This window comes from Lipophrys pholis (genome assembly GCF_963383615.2).
Source record: "Lipophrys pholis genome assembly, chromosome: 4".
In the NCBI taxonomy this organism is placed as follows: Eukaryota; Metazoa; Chordata; class Actinopteri; order Blenniiformes; family Blenniidae; genus Lipophrys; species Lipophrys pholis.
The window spans coordinates 538,262-555,095 of NC_137637.1; the positions used below are offsets into that span (position 1 = coordinate 538,262).

At 42.8% G+C, this 16,834-nt stretch overlaps 1 protein-coding gene across 1 annotated transcript in view; it reads left to right on the top strand.

Annotated features, from left to right (window-relative positions):
• chd6 (chromodomain helicase DNA binding protein 6) overlaps window positions 1–16,834 on the top strand; it is a 102,825-nt gene that overhangs the window by 11,639 nt on the left and 74,352 nt on the right. Inside the window, 1 exon segment of the mRNA XM_080461297.1 lies at window positions 13,485–13,534. Coding sequence (XP_080317423.1) covers window positions 13,485–13,534 — 50 coding nt within the window.

Consider the following 16,834-nt stretch of genomic DNA (forward strand, 5'->3'; position numbering starts at 1 on the left):
GCACTTTTGTTTGATCTGTAATTACTTTGAGGCTGTTTTGCAGTAAATCTCCTGTCGGTGTTTTCCTCTGCTGTGTCGTCTCTTACAGTGTGACGCCATTGTTTTGATGGGAATGTTGGTTTATGAGTGAAGTTTAAAGTTCCTCCACTAGAATCCACACCAGAAAACTGTAAACATTTAGGATCCAGTTGTAGTAGACGACGTCCGTCTCCAATACAAAACCTTTCTGAAGGAAATTCCTCATCACACTCAGACTAATGGGTATGTCCAGCATTTTGTTTTGGCGGGACATCCCCGCTTTGTTGACGTCTCGGCGTCACATAAAATCTTGAAGATTCCCGAGGCTTCGTGTCACAAGATCCCGTTTGAACACTAGATCTCTCCAGATCAACAGGAAGCGTGGCGAGCAGAGGCCAGTCTACAGACCTGCCGGCAGCACAGCTGGAACATCAGGTGGCGGTCAGAGAAAAACAAATGGCCGCCGTCCCTTTAAGCTTTCTGATCGGACTGCACAGGCCTGTAGTTGGACGTCAGGTTTTAAAACTGCTCCTGTAAACAAACAAACGTCTTGATTGACGAAAGGCAAAGTCATTTATCGCCACCATGGCAACTGGAGAGTTCACGATGCCTCGTCCTCCCCTCGGTGTCCTCTCGCTCCCCGAAGTGCGTACCTGATCAGACTTGTTAAATCTTTCAGCCGCCGCCTGCGTTTATTTACTGATGTGGTGGTGTTCTGTGTGGCGGCGCCGAGAAGTGGCCCGTCACTCCATCAACGTGTGAATCTGACAGCTTGGATTGTCTGTCGCTCTGCATCCTGCGCTGGCTCTTTAACACCAACCATCTGATTAGTGTTTTCACTATAGCACAGAGTCAAAGTACGATGCACAGCTTCTTCTGCAAAGCAGACGTCTGAACCATGTGTGAGTTCAGTAAATACATAAATATATGAATGGATTAAGTGAACCGAGTGAAAGTTAATCTATTTTAGAATAAACCGACTAAACACACAGCAGCACTGCAGCAGATGAATTAACATTTCATGTGCACTTGTAACGGACATTATGAATAATTCTGCTCAGTGGATCACAAATTTATTAGGGACGCACCAATACCACTTTTTTCAAGGACGAGTACAAGTATGAGTACTAACCTTTAGCTACCTGCTGATACGAGTACTTGTTAAATGCCATTAAACCTAATTCATACTCCATACACAAACACTATGCAAATAATATGCAAAGGCTATGCATCGCCACAGACCAACAGCCTCTACAGTACGGCGTGTCTACAGTACGCAGTGTCTACAGTACACCTTGTCTACAGTACGCAGTGTCTACAGTACGTGGCCTCTATAGTACACGGCCTCTACAATACGTGACCTCTACAGTACACCTTGTCTACAGTATGCGGTGTCTACAGTACGGAGTGTCTACAGTACGCGGCCTCTACAGTACACCTTGTCTACAGTATGCGGTTTCTACAGTACGCAGCCTCTACAGTACACCTTGTCTACAGTATGCGGTGTCTACAGTACGGAGTGTCTACAGTACGCGGCCTCTACAGTACACCTTGTCTACAGTATGCGGTGTCTACAGTACGCAGCCTCTACAGTACACCATGTCTACAGTACGCGGTGTCCACAATACGCAGTTTCTACAGTACGCGACCTCTACAGTACACCTTGTCTACAGTACATGGAGTCTACAGTACGCGGCCTCTACAGTAGACCTTGTCTACAGTACGCGGTGTCCACAGTATGCAGTTTCTACAGTACGCGGCCTCTACAGTAGACCTTGTCTACAGTACGCGGTGTCCACAGTATGCAGTTTCTACAGTACGCGGCCTCTACAGTACACCTTGTCTACAGTACGCGACGTCTACAGTACGCAGCGTCTGCAGTATTTAGCGTCAGCAGTATGCGGCCTCTACAGTACGCGGTGTAGTGCATATAGGTTCTTTTTTTTTTAAACATCTCTAAGTTTAACAAATAAACAGCAATGAACATGCCCTTTATACACCTGTACATTCAGATAAATGGGGAGAAACACAAATGTATAGGAAAAATAAATGAATAAAGATGAAAATAAAAAAGCAGACTCACCACCAGTCAAATCAACATCGAGACCAGTTCATCTTACCAAGCGACCTCAGGAAGAGTCCTCCTTCCATATGTCAAGTTGGATATACTTTTGGACTAACCATGGTATAAAAACATCCCAGATCACCAGAAGTCTATCAAGGGAGTTCTTAGTAAAGTAACTAATCTAATGAAAAACAAAGTAAAAAGGTATTGCGAAATTCCACATAGTAGAATTTCTTCCATAAAGATGCAATACAGCGTTTAGCTTCCCAACTCAAACATTAAGCAGGGACCTTACATGGTTTGAGAGAACAAAACCTTGAGGATAAATATTTAAAACAAATAGTGTAGGATTTAAATGAACCTCTTTACCAATCTGACCAATCACAGTCAACTCAGCCTTCCGAAGAGTCATACCTGAGGACACGCCCACGTACAATGAAATAAAGTCCCTTTCTGACATCTGCATTAATGCAAGTGTCTGGAATATTAGTGTTGAAGTGATGCAGCCTGGCTGCAGTGATGTATTGCCTGGGTAATCTGGATTGTAGGAATTTGCAGTTTGTGTTGGCAGGTTGGGTTTGAGCCGAGGTGCAAGTCTCTGACCACTCCTCCCTCGACACTCAGTTTTCCATGTGTGTTTCTCATGTCTGGACAACATGAAACTCTGAACCTGAGGGTATTTGTAACACTGTTTTGTAGGAACAGCATATTGTTTTATAAGTTCTTCATATGACCTGAAGACCGTCCGGAGGTCAGACACCTCAGTTCTCCCCCCACCTGGGTCTGCTCCAACGTTGTTGTTGACAAAAATTGGCGTTGAAATTGGATTGGTTTTGTATTTTCCTCCAAGTAATCAAGAGCCTTTTGCCAGATCACCATAGTATTTTTCAGAAAAGGGTTCTTTGTTCATTTAATGAGCTTTTTTACTTTATAGGAATAGCAAGTATATCAGTCAGACTTTAATCATGTTTAGCATGTAGCATCGCAGGTGTGTGAGTATGAAACTCTTTAGCATGTAGCATCTAGCATGTAGCATCGCAGGTGTGTGAGTATGAAACTCCTTAGCATGTAGCATCTAGCATGTAGCTCGGAGTTACGTGCTGAGCTGTTAAACTACTGAGCAACGTCGGGCTAACTCTGCTGGTGATGAAGTTGCTGGTGATGTAGGAACCATCTTCCTCCTCCTCTTCATATTTGATCAGAACATAATATACGTCTTTCTCATTGATATTAAAGAATCTCTTAACCGTGGACAATGATCGTTCTCTCTCGTCTACCTGCTGTTGACGTTGCTGACTGATGTCATGTAGTACTTTTTGGATTGCATCGGGGATCTTTTAAGAGTACCTCATGCAGTATCGGACCGATACTGATATGTGTGTGTCTGTTCTAAAAGACTGAACTGTGAGAAACTGTTTGTGTCTCCTGCCAAATTAAAAAATAACTGCATTTTTTATTCCCAGAAAAAGTGCAGATAAATCCAACAAATTCACACCTCCTGTGCCAGTAATCAATACATTTAAATTAAATGATCCTTCTGGTGGCTGCAGTGCCGGGTTATTCACAAAAAACATTGAACCTTGAAAACACCTGTGCCAAGAGAAAGAGCACTGTGACCACATCTGCACACCGTAGGACAGAAGACTTCTATTTTGAAGATCTGCTCAGCTTCTTTTTCTTTTTTTTGTATTATGTGTGACAGGTCTAACCTGCACAGTATATTCCAGATTCAGTGTGTAATAAACCCAGCTGATATACGCATTCATGAACTTCCAACAACCTCAAGAAATTCATCAGGAAAGTTTCCTTTGCTTCACCGTGACACTTTATTCTGGGAGCAGAAAACGAAGTGGCTCAATACTGACAGTCTGTCTGATCTGCTCCTAATTAAAGCGCCATATTGCTGGAGTGTATACAGTGTTTGTTGTCGGGATTAAGTGTAAACTTCTCTGCAGATGCTGCAGTTATCCATAACGGTACAGTGAGACAGGTGGTGAGCGTACCTGTCTATATGCTGCTGCCGCACATGACTTGTCCTCATCCATGTGTTCAGCAGCAAGAGGGAGGATCTGCTGAACGTCATGAACACAGTGTTCAGAGCGGAGAAGCTCCTTCTGCTTCCACTAATCATCTGCCCTTAGCTTTCCACACAACATGAACCCCAGTGCGTCGCACTAATGTATTTGCATTTCCTCGTCTCTGCCCGCCACGTTTCCTCTGTAATTCAGATTTTTCTCCTTGAAAAGTTGTGAAAAAAGAATCAATGCCGACTTTTCATTTACTTGCATTATAAAGTTTAGTATTCTCAGCACACAAACCACTGCATCGACTACAGAGGCTCCAGAATACACTACATATTTATTGTGATCACAATAATATCCATGTGTGCCATACACATACCACAGAAGAAATCATGATCTGCAAAGTCGAGATAAAAGAAAACTGCAATTTGTCTCGATTAATACACAAATATTGTACAATTATCTGGTGAAATTAGTTTAATAGATTGGATCACTAATTATTTCCTACCTGGTAGCCACAGGGTGGAGTTGATAGTGAACTGGTTGGGACTGGAGACCTATAAGTGAAAATAAGAAATATAATAAATGGATGAACAGTAGAGATATACTGATACCAGCATTGGGTCTGATACTCTACTGAGTACTTCTAGATACAACCCGGCGAGTATTACGTGAGGTCATCCGTCAGCTATACGTCGCCTGCAGGTACGAAAGAGGACGAGCGTCGGTGTGAAGGTTCTTTAATATTAATGAGAACGACAGACTGTAAATTATGTTCTGACAAAATAAGAGGAGGAGGAAGCTAGTTTGTGCAACTCCATCACCAGCAACTCCATCACCAGCAACTTCATCACCGGCAACTTCAGCCCGATGTCGCTCAGGAGTTCAACTGCTCAGTGGATCAGGAGGATTTTACTGGGTTTTATTCAATCTAAAGTGAGCCAGCGACTGTTGCCTCCCAACATTGCTGTTTCACAGTGGAAAACTGTAGGTATAGAGGAAAAAATATCTATTTACTCACTTCCTGAACTCAAAATTTAGAAATATGTCATCTTGATTCCCAGACGAAGACTGGAAAAGACAGATTCAGCATCAAGATCAAATTTTGTTATTGAAGTGACGTCTCGTTGTCAGTAGTGCTGATTTATCAAAGATAACCAAGGGAAGAGGCAATATGAAGAAATCATTTCTAATTCGAGATATTAAAGAAACTTCTGTAACCCCCCCCCCCCCCCCCCCCCCCCAAGTTTAATGCTGGGTACTTCGAGGATGTCTCTATGATCTCTGTTCCACCTCTAGTATGTCTGATATAGAAGAGTAACCCTTACATTCTGTTTTGAAAGACGCTCCTAATCTGTTGACTTTCTCTTTCTTTTTTTTCCTCCGTCTTACCCAGAAAGAAATGTATGCAAGGAATTTGTTCCACCCAGAGGGTGTGACGATGGCTCCTATAACTCACAACATATGGTGAGTGGTGGAATCTAGAGCTACGACGTTTCCGTTCCTCTGTCGGATCAGTGAGGTGCCGGATTGTTGGCGTCAGTTTGAAGAGTTCCCTCCAGCTGTGCCGGCTGGTTGTTCAGCGTATTAAACAGGAAGACGTGCAGGGCTTTGAGTGGATGTTTCACGTCTTTGTGAGTGAAGCTGTACAATAGATATTAGTTCTGTTGTTGGTTTGATCCCTTTACTACAAACTATTTCAGCCATAGAAGTTAAACTGGTGCAGTGAACATAGAAGCAAGGCATCAGTCAGACACGTTAACCTTCAACAGAACGTTTGTTACCATTTATCTTTCCTGATGTTACAGACATTCAATCATCTCTCCTTCCGTTTGTCTTTTATACGGATTTATCCAACTTAAACCGACGCAGCTGATGATGGGCGAAGGCAAGTTACACCCTCAACTAGGAATGGAACCTTTCCCATTTGAACTGATACGGTACCGATAACCGGTACTTGCAAATCGATACCGTGACTCAAAAGTACAGATTTTCTGTAGATCTGTGAAGGTCTAGCTATGGATCTGTGACGGTAGATCTGAACTTCAAGTCCAGCTTGGAAATCTCCTACTCTTCCACTCCCTCAGTCACAAGGCTGCGTTCAGGTACCGAAACATGGTACCTTTTGATTTTATGTCAATCTGTTCTCATTAGTACCGACGGAATTCGGTTGGTACCTATAGAAGTACCGAATTCTGTCCCCATCCCGATCTAAGTCACAATTTACCCTCACACCACAGAACCCAGAGAATATACATCCATGCACATGGAGAACATGCAACCCAGTGGATCTGAACCGGTTATTATGAAGAAAACCCCCCAACACATCAGACTGGTTCCGTTGTGTCCAATCAGCAACTTGCAGTCAATTCCAGATTTGATCACCATTGTTTAAAACAGCTGCTTTTGAAAATATTTTTATCTGCATATGGAGAATATCTCAGCATAGCTCGGTTGGTAGAGCGGTCGTCTCCCAGTCGGAAGGTCGCAGGTTTGATTCCCATGCCTACATGCCGGAGTGTCCTTGGGCAAGACACTGAACCCCAAACTACTCCCATTGGAGTGACAGCGCCTTGGACGGCTGCAGCCTCCAATAATGTGTGAATGTGATGAACCGTGTAAAGGGCTTTGTGGGCTGCTCTCAGTGAAAAGGTGCTGTAGAAGTCAAGTCCATTTACCAGTCCCTGATTGGCTACTTGGTGTATTTTCACCCTTGCTCGTTTTTTGCGTAAGATTTGAGAATTTTGTTGAAGGGAAATGAAAAGGTTTAAAGCTGCCAGCAGCCTTGATCGGGACCTCGCGCCCTGGACTCTGGCCCGTCGGGGTCGCTCCCAATCATGGCCTGTGGCCCTTGTAAATATTGATCAAATAAAAATGCAGAAGGTTTGAAAGAAATTTGTTTAATTTCTATCTGTTTTTTTCACGCTTTAAGACACACCAGTCACATTCTCCATCTATTCACTGGTTTTCATGAATCTCATCAAACAGACTTTCTTTGATGATTGGTGATTGTTTTCTTAAAATTCGTGAAATCTGGGCTAAATACCTAAAAGTTTGGCTCAATCCAGGATGTTCATTCTGTGCAGTTTGGAGGTTTTTAGGAGGAGACCAATCAGTTATGGTTGGATTGAAGTTACTCGAAGTAACCCTAACCCTAAAACTAATGAAACACAACCCGATCGACTCACTGATCAGGAAACATGAAATCTGTGTCACATGGAAGAGTGGAACAGGACAGAGCTTCTCTTGTTTCAGCTGCAGTGTGGCTTTTCCCACTATTTTTATAATTCTGGACCAGTAAACCGTCAGTAGGATTATTATTTATAGACGGGTGGGAAGATGATGACACTGTCATTGAACCAAGTTAGTCACCTTATAGTCATTTGGCCTCCCCCCAAAACATGAGTTTTTGATTCGATTTTCGATTTTTCTTTTTCCTCCATTGACTTAAAAATGTTTGCAGACATCAGATGTATTGTCAAAAGTGCAACTTTATTGCTGTGATTGTCTTCAGAGTTAATGTGTGTGTGTGTGTGTGTGTGTGTGTGTGTGTGTGTGTGTGTGTATACACAGCTCTGGAAAAAATTAAGAGACTGCAAAATGATCAGTTTCTCTGATTTTACTACTTATAGGTATGTATTTGAGTAAAGTGAACATTTTTGTTTCATTCTATAAACTACTGACAACGTTTCTACCAAATTCCAAATAAGAATCTTGTCATTTAGAGCATTTAGTTGCAGAAGATGACAAATGGTCAAAATAACAAAAAAGATGCAATGTTTTCAGACGTCAAATAATGCGAAGAAAACAAGATCATATTTATTTAAAAACAACACAATACTAATGTTTTAACTCAGGAAGAGTTCAGAAATCAATATTTGGTGGAATAAGCCTGATTTTTAATCCCAGCTGTCATGGTTCTCGTCATGCTCTCCACCAGTCTTTCATTGTTCTTGGGAGACTTTATTCCACTGCTGGCGCAAGAATTCCAGTAGCTCAGCTTTGTTTGATGGTTTGTGACCGTCCATCTTCCTCTTGATCACATTCCAGAGGTTTTCAATGGGGTTCAGGTCTGGAGATTGGGCTGGCCATGACAGGGTCCTGATCTTGATTGACCTCTCTGTGTGGCATGGAGCATTGTCCTGCTGGAAGAACCAATCCTCAGAGTTGGGGAACATTGTCAGAGCAGAAGGAAACAAGTTGTCTTCCAAGATAACTTCGTATGTGTCTTGATTCATGTGTCCTTCGCAAAGACAAATCTGCCCAATTCCAGCCTTGCTGAAGCTCCCCCAGATCATCACTGATCCTCCGCCAAATTTCACAGTCGTTGCCAGACACTGTGGCCTGTAGGCCTCTCCAGGCCTCCGTCTGACCATTAGATGACCAGGTGTTGGGCAAAGCTGAACTTTGGACTCATCAGAGAAGACGACCATACTCCACTCCTCCACGGTCCAATCCTCATGGTCTTTTTCAAACCTCAGCCTGGCTCTTCTTTGCTTCTCATTGATGAAGGGCTTTTCTCCAGCTTTCCACCACTGGAGCCCTGCCCCCACCCCCAGGAGCCCGTTTCCAACCGTTCTAGCTGTGTGCTTCACCCCAGCTGCCATTTGCCATTCTTTTTGGAGGTCACTTGATGTCATCCTACGGTTTCTGAGTGACATTCGAATGAGTTGACGGTCCTCCCGGTCAGTGGAGAGTTGTTTCCGCCCCCTGCTGGTCTGTAGCTTTGTTGTCCCCAGTGTCTGCTGCTTGACCTTGTTCTTATGAACCGCCGTCTTAGACATTTTAAGGATGGAAGCAACCTGACACTCACTGTATCCCTCTGCCAGTAAAGCCAGAACTGAACCGTTCTTTTCAACTCTTTTGGCATGGTCAGTAGTTATTTGATTCCTATTATTTTTGAGGTACCACTCGCACTGTTTTTGCCATCCAGCTGGTCCTATTGCAACAGGATAGTGATGAACACAGCAGTGTTTTTATCCTTTTCCTCCTTAAATAAGATTTGATTCAGGTGATCATCTAATCAGTACCTCATTAAGCACAATGAGGTGTGCTTTTGTTGGAATTCAACAGACGCTGGAATGGAATGGCTGTCATACATGTAGAGATGCTGATTTCAGAAAACAAATGCAGTGGTCTCTTAATTTTTCCCAGAGCTGTATATATATATATATATATATATATAACAATCCCAAATAAAATGTAAATGAGGCTCAGTCACTCAACAGATTGAAGCTTCAACCAGGTTTAACCAAAAGTGTAACAGCAACTACGGAAACCCAAAAAGAATGGTAGAACGGAATCCCAAAAATGCTGAAAAACGGGGAATTGAATCTGCAAAATAAAAGTCTTTATTGGCTAGAAATTTGATAAATGGATTTGTTTGCCCAGCAACAACAGGTGAAACTGGTTTTTCTGGAGTGATTAGAATAGTTATATGTTAATTTATAGCGGAAGTCTGAGGTAGAGCCGAGTTCATCTGCAGAGCAAGGAATGTCTATATTATCCTGAGGGAGAATGAGTCCAGTGGGCAGGAGATGGACATAGAAGAGGCTGGGACCCAGGACACAGCCCTGGGGGACACCAGAGGAGAGGGGCGATGGCTGAGGAAAGATTTTATGTTGATTTTAACCATCCCAGCATTCAACTACATTGTCATGTATGTTTAACTGGTATCTTGAGTCTTCTGTCACCTGACGGTGTTGAGCTCTAAAAGACCAACAGGAGTGTTTGAATCTCCGTGTTCCTCCTGCACAGCATCCTGCTGGTGTTCAGGATGTTGCTGTGTGTTCAGGTCTGACTTCACTCCGGTGGTATTTGCCTTTAAGGCAGCAGCTCTGGTGCAGTGGTCTGTTGGCTTTTATCAAACCAGTTGCTCTCCCTCCGTAGAACCTGTTTCCAGCACCGCTCACACATTCACATAGAATAGAATAGAATATATATAGCACCTTTCCCAGACATGAGTCACAAGGTGCTTAACGGCACTAAAAACTGAAAAAATTAAATAAACGATTAAAAATTAAAATGAAATTAAACAGAGATAAGATCATTAAAAGTGTAGAAGCAAGAAAAAAGAAAAACATACATGGTTATACAGATAATATATAATTGAGCAACATTGAGCAGCTCCAGGTCAAAGGCCTGCCTGAATAGAAATGTCTTTCACTTACACATTAGCCCATCTGAGTCGGGGGATGTGCTCCTTCAAACAACGTGAGGGATGCAAACATGTCCTCGTCTCCTCGACCAGAGAAAATCATGATCATTTGGACTCAAAATGCTTTTTTCCGGGGTGATTTCAATTGACAGCTAAAAAAGTGTTGTGAAGTCACCTTCCTCCTCCCACTGCCTGAGAACCAATGCTTTTATTGACATGTCAGAATTAGCCTGCAGGTGGCACTAAACGGGGACGGGGTGCTGTGGGGGGGCTGCAGGGGGGCCCCGGAGGGCTCGTAGGCTGTCAGTATTGATTGCCAGGTTGTGTTGCAGTTTTCTGCAGACTGAAAAAGTGATGAATTCCTGCGCAGTAGGCCGATTCCCCGGCCAAACATGAATCTCCAGTTTGAATGGGAGAGCTGGCACCTTCACGTGGGAGTAAATCAACTCAGCCCAGGTTAGAATCTGATTTCTTCAAGGCCCGAGGGAGCTTAAACGGGACGTATTTACCTCCGTTTCATTGACTCTTGTTTTTAACCCTGGTGAGTGCCTGTAATAGATTGTTTCTGGAGGTTTTCTTTCCCCTTTTCAGGTGTTTCAATGGGTTTTCTAACAAGAGTTTGACCTCTGTAAGTTCTTTGTTTTCCTGGCTGCAGATTTGATCCACTCTGCCCCGCCGGTGTGTCACTAAACCTGGAAAAGTGACTCGTCCTAAATTAGTGAGCGGTAAAAGGCAACAGGCCAAACCTGATGGCTGTGGTATATGTTGAACTGAAGTGGTAACTTCATGATTTGGGGGCGGGGCTTTTTATAAAGACGACATCATGAGGAATCTGAATTAAAAAGGCACAAGCTGACGTCTCGCCGGGTTGGATCAGTAACGAGTACGAGTACTCTGAGCAGTATTGGAGCTGATACCCGATAAATGACATCGGTGCATTCCTTCCCGTTTTCATTTGTTTTTCAGTGTCAGGACGAATAAACAAAACTCTGCATTTACTGTAAAGTATTTTCTACGAAAACAAGTAGAATTTATTGGGGGAAAAATTTTATATATTTTTTTACAGGTTTTATGTACAAAATAAAGCAAAATATCCCCAAATGTTCCTTTTTTTTTTTGCGAAAATAAGTTGAAACTTATTAAATGTCTTTTCTTTCAAAATGTTGGCCTGAAAGCTAATTTCTGACACTTTGCATGAATTCTGCAGCGTTCATGTGTTCACAGATTCACCCTCACTGGGTAGCTTCAATGCTAATGCTGCTTAGCATCGGTGCTGCAGGAAATAACACAGATTTACTCTGAGATCGTCCCCTGCTCTGGATTTGGTCCGTATGTTTGATGCCACACTTCCTGCTCGGCGGCGTTGACGTTTGCTTCACATGGGATTCGTGCCCGGTACTTTAACTGAGAAACACGGAGGTCAGCTGATCACCAGAGCCAAGCCGCTGTGTGGATTTTCAGTGGAGCGCCGGGAGATTTCCTCCTCTCTCCGGAACCTCCGGCTTCTTTAAAATAAATAGCATTACTCACGACCCCCTGCTGTGCCTGTTAATATCGCCTGGTGACTAATCGGAAGAGAACTATTTTAGGTTTTCTGAGCGCAGATAGTTGAAATATGTGACGACGTGCCACATCCGCGTCGAATCACAAACCCAGCTCATGTTAGGATAATCAACACCTTCAATTAGTTTTCAGTGGAACTTTCCAGCACACTGGTGGATGGTCATGTGATTTGATAAAGGCCTCATGCATCACCCATCCTTTATAAAAGCTCCGATCTCAACTAGTTTAAGACACAAATAATGGGACAAACTATATACATGAACTTGGAATGTGAAGTTGGAATTAGCACTGGGTTTAGTGGTACTTTGCTTTTGGTGCAGTGAATTCCAAACCATGGAAATGTGCAAAATAGAGCTCTTGGAAAAAGTGCATAAACTGCATTCTTAATTTGCTCACTTTCTGATTTGCTGGATTAAAAAGGCGAGTTTGAGGCTAATTGGTGCAGTAAAAACATGAGTTTGTGAGACCGAGTGGCTGACGTTGGATTTCAAAGATTTGGAGACATTTTGAGACATTTCTTTAACAAAAACAACCTAAATGATCAATAAACTTCACTTTTTAACTGCGTGAGCAGCCCCAGAGTTCTTTATATCGTGGGTCACATTCACCCATTCACCCATTCAGAGGCTGCGGCCATGCAAGGCGCTGTCACTCCAATCTGGGCTTCAGTGTCTTGCTCAAGGACACTTGTGGAGGTGGGAATCAAGCCTGCAACGTTCCGATTGGGAGACGACCGCTCTACCAAGCAACCGCCAACTCATGGCCTGGCAGGAGTACATCAGAATGTTACCATGAAAAGGAAACTTTCCTGGAACAAAAATGCAAAACCTCAGTGAAGCTGTGAAGCAGGTCTTTCCATGGTGACTGGAGGCAGAGCTGCCTCTACTGGAGGCAGAGCTGCCTCTACTGGAGGCAGAGCTGCCTCTACTAACAACTTGTTAGATATTTAAACAGTTATTACATAATGCGGGTTTGCAGCGCCACATTATATTTGTAATAATGGTGCCATATGTACTGTAATAAACTTTCAACTCATGTAATAACGCCACATTTTGTAATCTGCTGATTTTTAATAAACGTTAACATTTTGTAATAACTTGTTACATATTGCAACAGTTATTACAAAATGCGGGTGCTCTCCATTTTATTAAGAAAATGTAATAATTTGGTGCATTATGTAATAAATCATCAAAATTGATGCCTTGATGAGAAAAGCCATCCCACCATCAGAATAACATTTAGCATTCCAGCTTAATTAGGATTTATTAAAAACAAAAAAAAGCGGTGTTATTACATATTGAGTTGAGAATGTATTGCATTATTACATATTGCACAGTTATTCCATAAAACGTTCCCTCACATAGCAGCTGAAGTACCAAGTGTTTCGATCTGATTGCATGTTCTTCCTGGGTCCTCCTAGTACCGCCCAGTCTTCAAACATGCATTGGAGTTCAGTTGTTCAGCTGAAACTCCCTGTAAGTGCTGATATGAGCTGGGATTTCCTCAGCTGAATATCAAAGATTTATCATAGAAATACTGTCTCATACTGTAACCGTCCTTAAAACAACTGTGTGAATGTCAAAATGTCATGTTTGCTATGACATTTGTTTTGTGTGTAGTTTTCCCCAAAGTGATGCGAGTTGTTTTCTTCTGTTAACAGATGCAGTGAAGGGACAGAAGATGAAAATACTCAAGAAGGACAAGCAGCAGGTTCGTGCTCAGTCTTCACACCGTTTCACCTGCTTTCATTGAGTTTCTGGTTTTTGATTAGTCTGAACAAAGTGTTTCTCCTGCTCGGTGGTAGTGGAGGACAACAGGATGCATAGAGACAGGATCAAGCCCCGTTTACTCAACGGTTCAAGTGAAAATCGTTTTTTTCTTTACGTTTCATAAAAGTTTCCACTGAAACGGCAGAAACTGAAAATGACGTAGTAGAAGTAGTGAACAATGAGCTCTAAGCATTAACGATGGGAGAACACGGACATTCTAGTGGACAGACCACCAAGTTACATTGTTATTATGGTGACTGTCAAAATAAAACCACCAAGTTAGATTGTTATTGTGGCGACTTGTCAAAATAAAACCACCAAGTTAGATTGTTATTGTGGTGACTTGTCAAAATAAAACCACCAAGTTAGATTGTTATTGTGGTGACTTGTCAAAATAAAACCACCGAGTTGGATTGTTATTATGGTGACTGTCAAAATAAAACCACCAAGTTAGATTGTTATTATGGTGACTTGTCAAAATAAAACCACCAAGTTAGATTGTTATTGTGGTGACTTGTCAAAATAAAACCACCAAGTTAGATTGTTATTGTGGTGACTTGTCAAAATAAAACCACCAAGTTGGATTGTTATTATGGTGACTGTCAAAATAAAACCACCAAGTTGGATTGTTATTATGGTGACTGTCAAAATAAAACCACCAAGTTGGATTGTTATTATGGTGACTGTCAAAATAAAACCACCAAGTTGGATTGTTATTATGGTGACTGTCAAAATAAAACCACCAAGTTGGATTGTTATTATGGTGACTGTCAAAATAAAACCACCAAGTTGGATTGTTATTATGGTGACTGTCAAAATAAAACCACCAAGTTGGATTGTTATTATGGTGACTGTATGGTATTGTCTTATTAACCCCTGCTGGGCCGAGCGGGGGATCCTGACCTCACTTCAAATGTCCAAAGTCTTAAAATCGAAGGAGCCTTGCTTTGGTGTTTCAGCTCAGCTTTACCGCCACAAGGTCCAAAGACACTGAACTTAGTTTCCCAGTCAGGTTTCATCTCTGATGCTCTTTAAGCCCCGCCTCCATGCTTCTCTCGGGTCAGATTTAGTAAATGGAGGTGATTTCTGAGGCTTGAGAGGCAGAAAGCTGCTTCAGCACCAACAAACTGTTTGTTTTCTCCTCCCATAACACAAATAAGATGAGCCGTTATTTATTATCTATAAACACATGAACATTGATCGTTTTGGTTTTGATGGAACGATTCTCAAAATAGTTGGGACGGAGCCATTATGGAGCAACAACAGAAGCAGTTTAGATTGTTGATCTGTAGGATTGTTGAAACCTTCCTACTTTATGTTGTGGGACATTTTCTACAGGGTAGTCTACGACTTGGGTGTCAAACATAAGGTCTGTGGACCGAACCCGGCCCCCGGGAGGCTCCAGTCTGGCCGCCAAGCAAATGGTAAAACTCTTCAGACAACATGACTTTGTTGAAAAATTGATTTTAAAGAGCAGCGACACGAGACTGAGAGCCGAGCTGAGATCTGGTCATGCTGCCATGAAAGTAGTCGGGGTGGTAAAACTCCCAGAATGCAACAGCCACAGGAGAAGTCTTCTGGACTCTCCACTGGTCGACAACATGTGAATGTAAGAAGACAAGATATTTATAAATCTGCTAAAAACAAAAGAAACTGAGTGGCCCTGCTGTACTAAAACTCTTTTCATACCGACACCAGTTTCCATTTCAATAATCCCAAATTGATCTTTTTAGTTTAGTCCCACAAACCTTTCCAGCCTTTTATGGCCCCTTCCCAGACTCTTGACATGTCACTGCCAGCTCATTAAAAACGAGCTTATATTACATAATAAAGTTATTTTATCAGGGCTGAGCTTGAAAGTGAAAGGGAGAGAAGGACGTGTAGTGATACTTTACATTAAACATTAAATAACACATTGAAAACCTTTACCTATGATGATGGAGTCTTTTAAACGCACCTTCAATGTTGGATTTTGATAATATAAGTTATTGTCAAACTGATTTTACTTTCTTTAAACATGTTAAAAAGAATTGTTCTGCTCAGTCTTCTGTTTTTCCCCTTTTCTACCTCAAAAGTCTCCAAATTGGATGAATTCCTCCCGGGCTGCTGGTAAAACAACCTGCTGTTTAGACCAGCGTAATGCTATATAACGTTATATTTAATGTAAAACAACTTCAGGCACAGTTTCTCATAGTTTCTATTTGTATGTTTCCGTTGCTCTCTGTGGGTTTCTTAGCAGGAGAACTCAAATACTATTTTCATTCAATCTGTCTGACGTGAATTCATTTTCAATCAAGTTGAACTCAGAGGATTGACTTTGTGCCAAACCTGAAGAGATTAAATATATTAAAGATCACATTCTGGATGTTGCGTCTGCAAGAAAGCGCCAAACTACAATATGACGCAGATAATTAGGTGTTGGGAGGAAGAACTGATCTGTGACTGACTTCTCGTTTAATGTTTTCATGATCGGGCTGCGAGGAAAAGACACTCCAGCTTATCTCAACATTGAGTCCAACAATTAAATCAATGTGCAGCTCTCACTGGTCAGAACGTTCAATCAATGAATGCAGAAGCTACCAAATAAGGTCGCTTGCATGATAAAGGTTTGAAGAAGCAAGAATCCTGGAAATAGTTATTTTCTTATAGATCCTGTTGTTAAAAGCAGAATATTCCACAGCTGGCGAAGTATTCGTTTCTGCTTCATGTCGCCTCCGCAGGCTTATGGTTTTACTGCGTTTTAGTATTCCTGGTTGCGTTTGGACGACGGCCTGCTGTTTGTAATATTTATGAGTCGAGCTGAGCAGAAGTGCTGAGTCAGAGTTTGTGTAAGTGCGGTGTGACGCAGCAGTCTGTCGGCCGGGCTCCCGGCCACGGCTCTGCAGCGGCAGGCCGCCGCCGGGGAAACGTGACCGCTCACACGCTGCCGCCACGTGCTACCGCTCACCCGCTACCGCTCACCCGCTGCCGCCACCCGCTACCACTCACCCGCTGCCGCCACCCGCTACCGCTCACCCGCTGCCGCCACCCACTACCACTCACCCACTGCCGCCACCCACTGCCGCTACGGCTCACTCGCAAGCACTCACCTGCTGCCGCAACCCACTACCGCTATGACTCACCCACCGCCACCACCCACTACTGCTACCACTCACCCGCTGCCGCCACCCACTACCGCTGCCACTCACCCACTGCCACCACCCACTACCACTACCACTCACCCACTGCCGCCACCCACTAC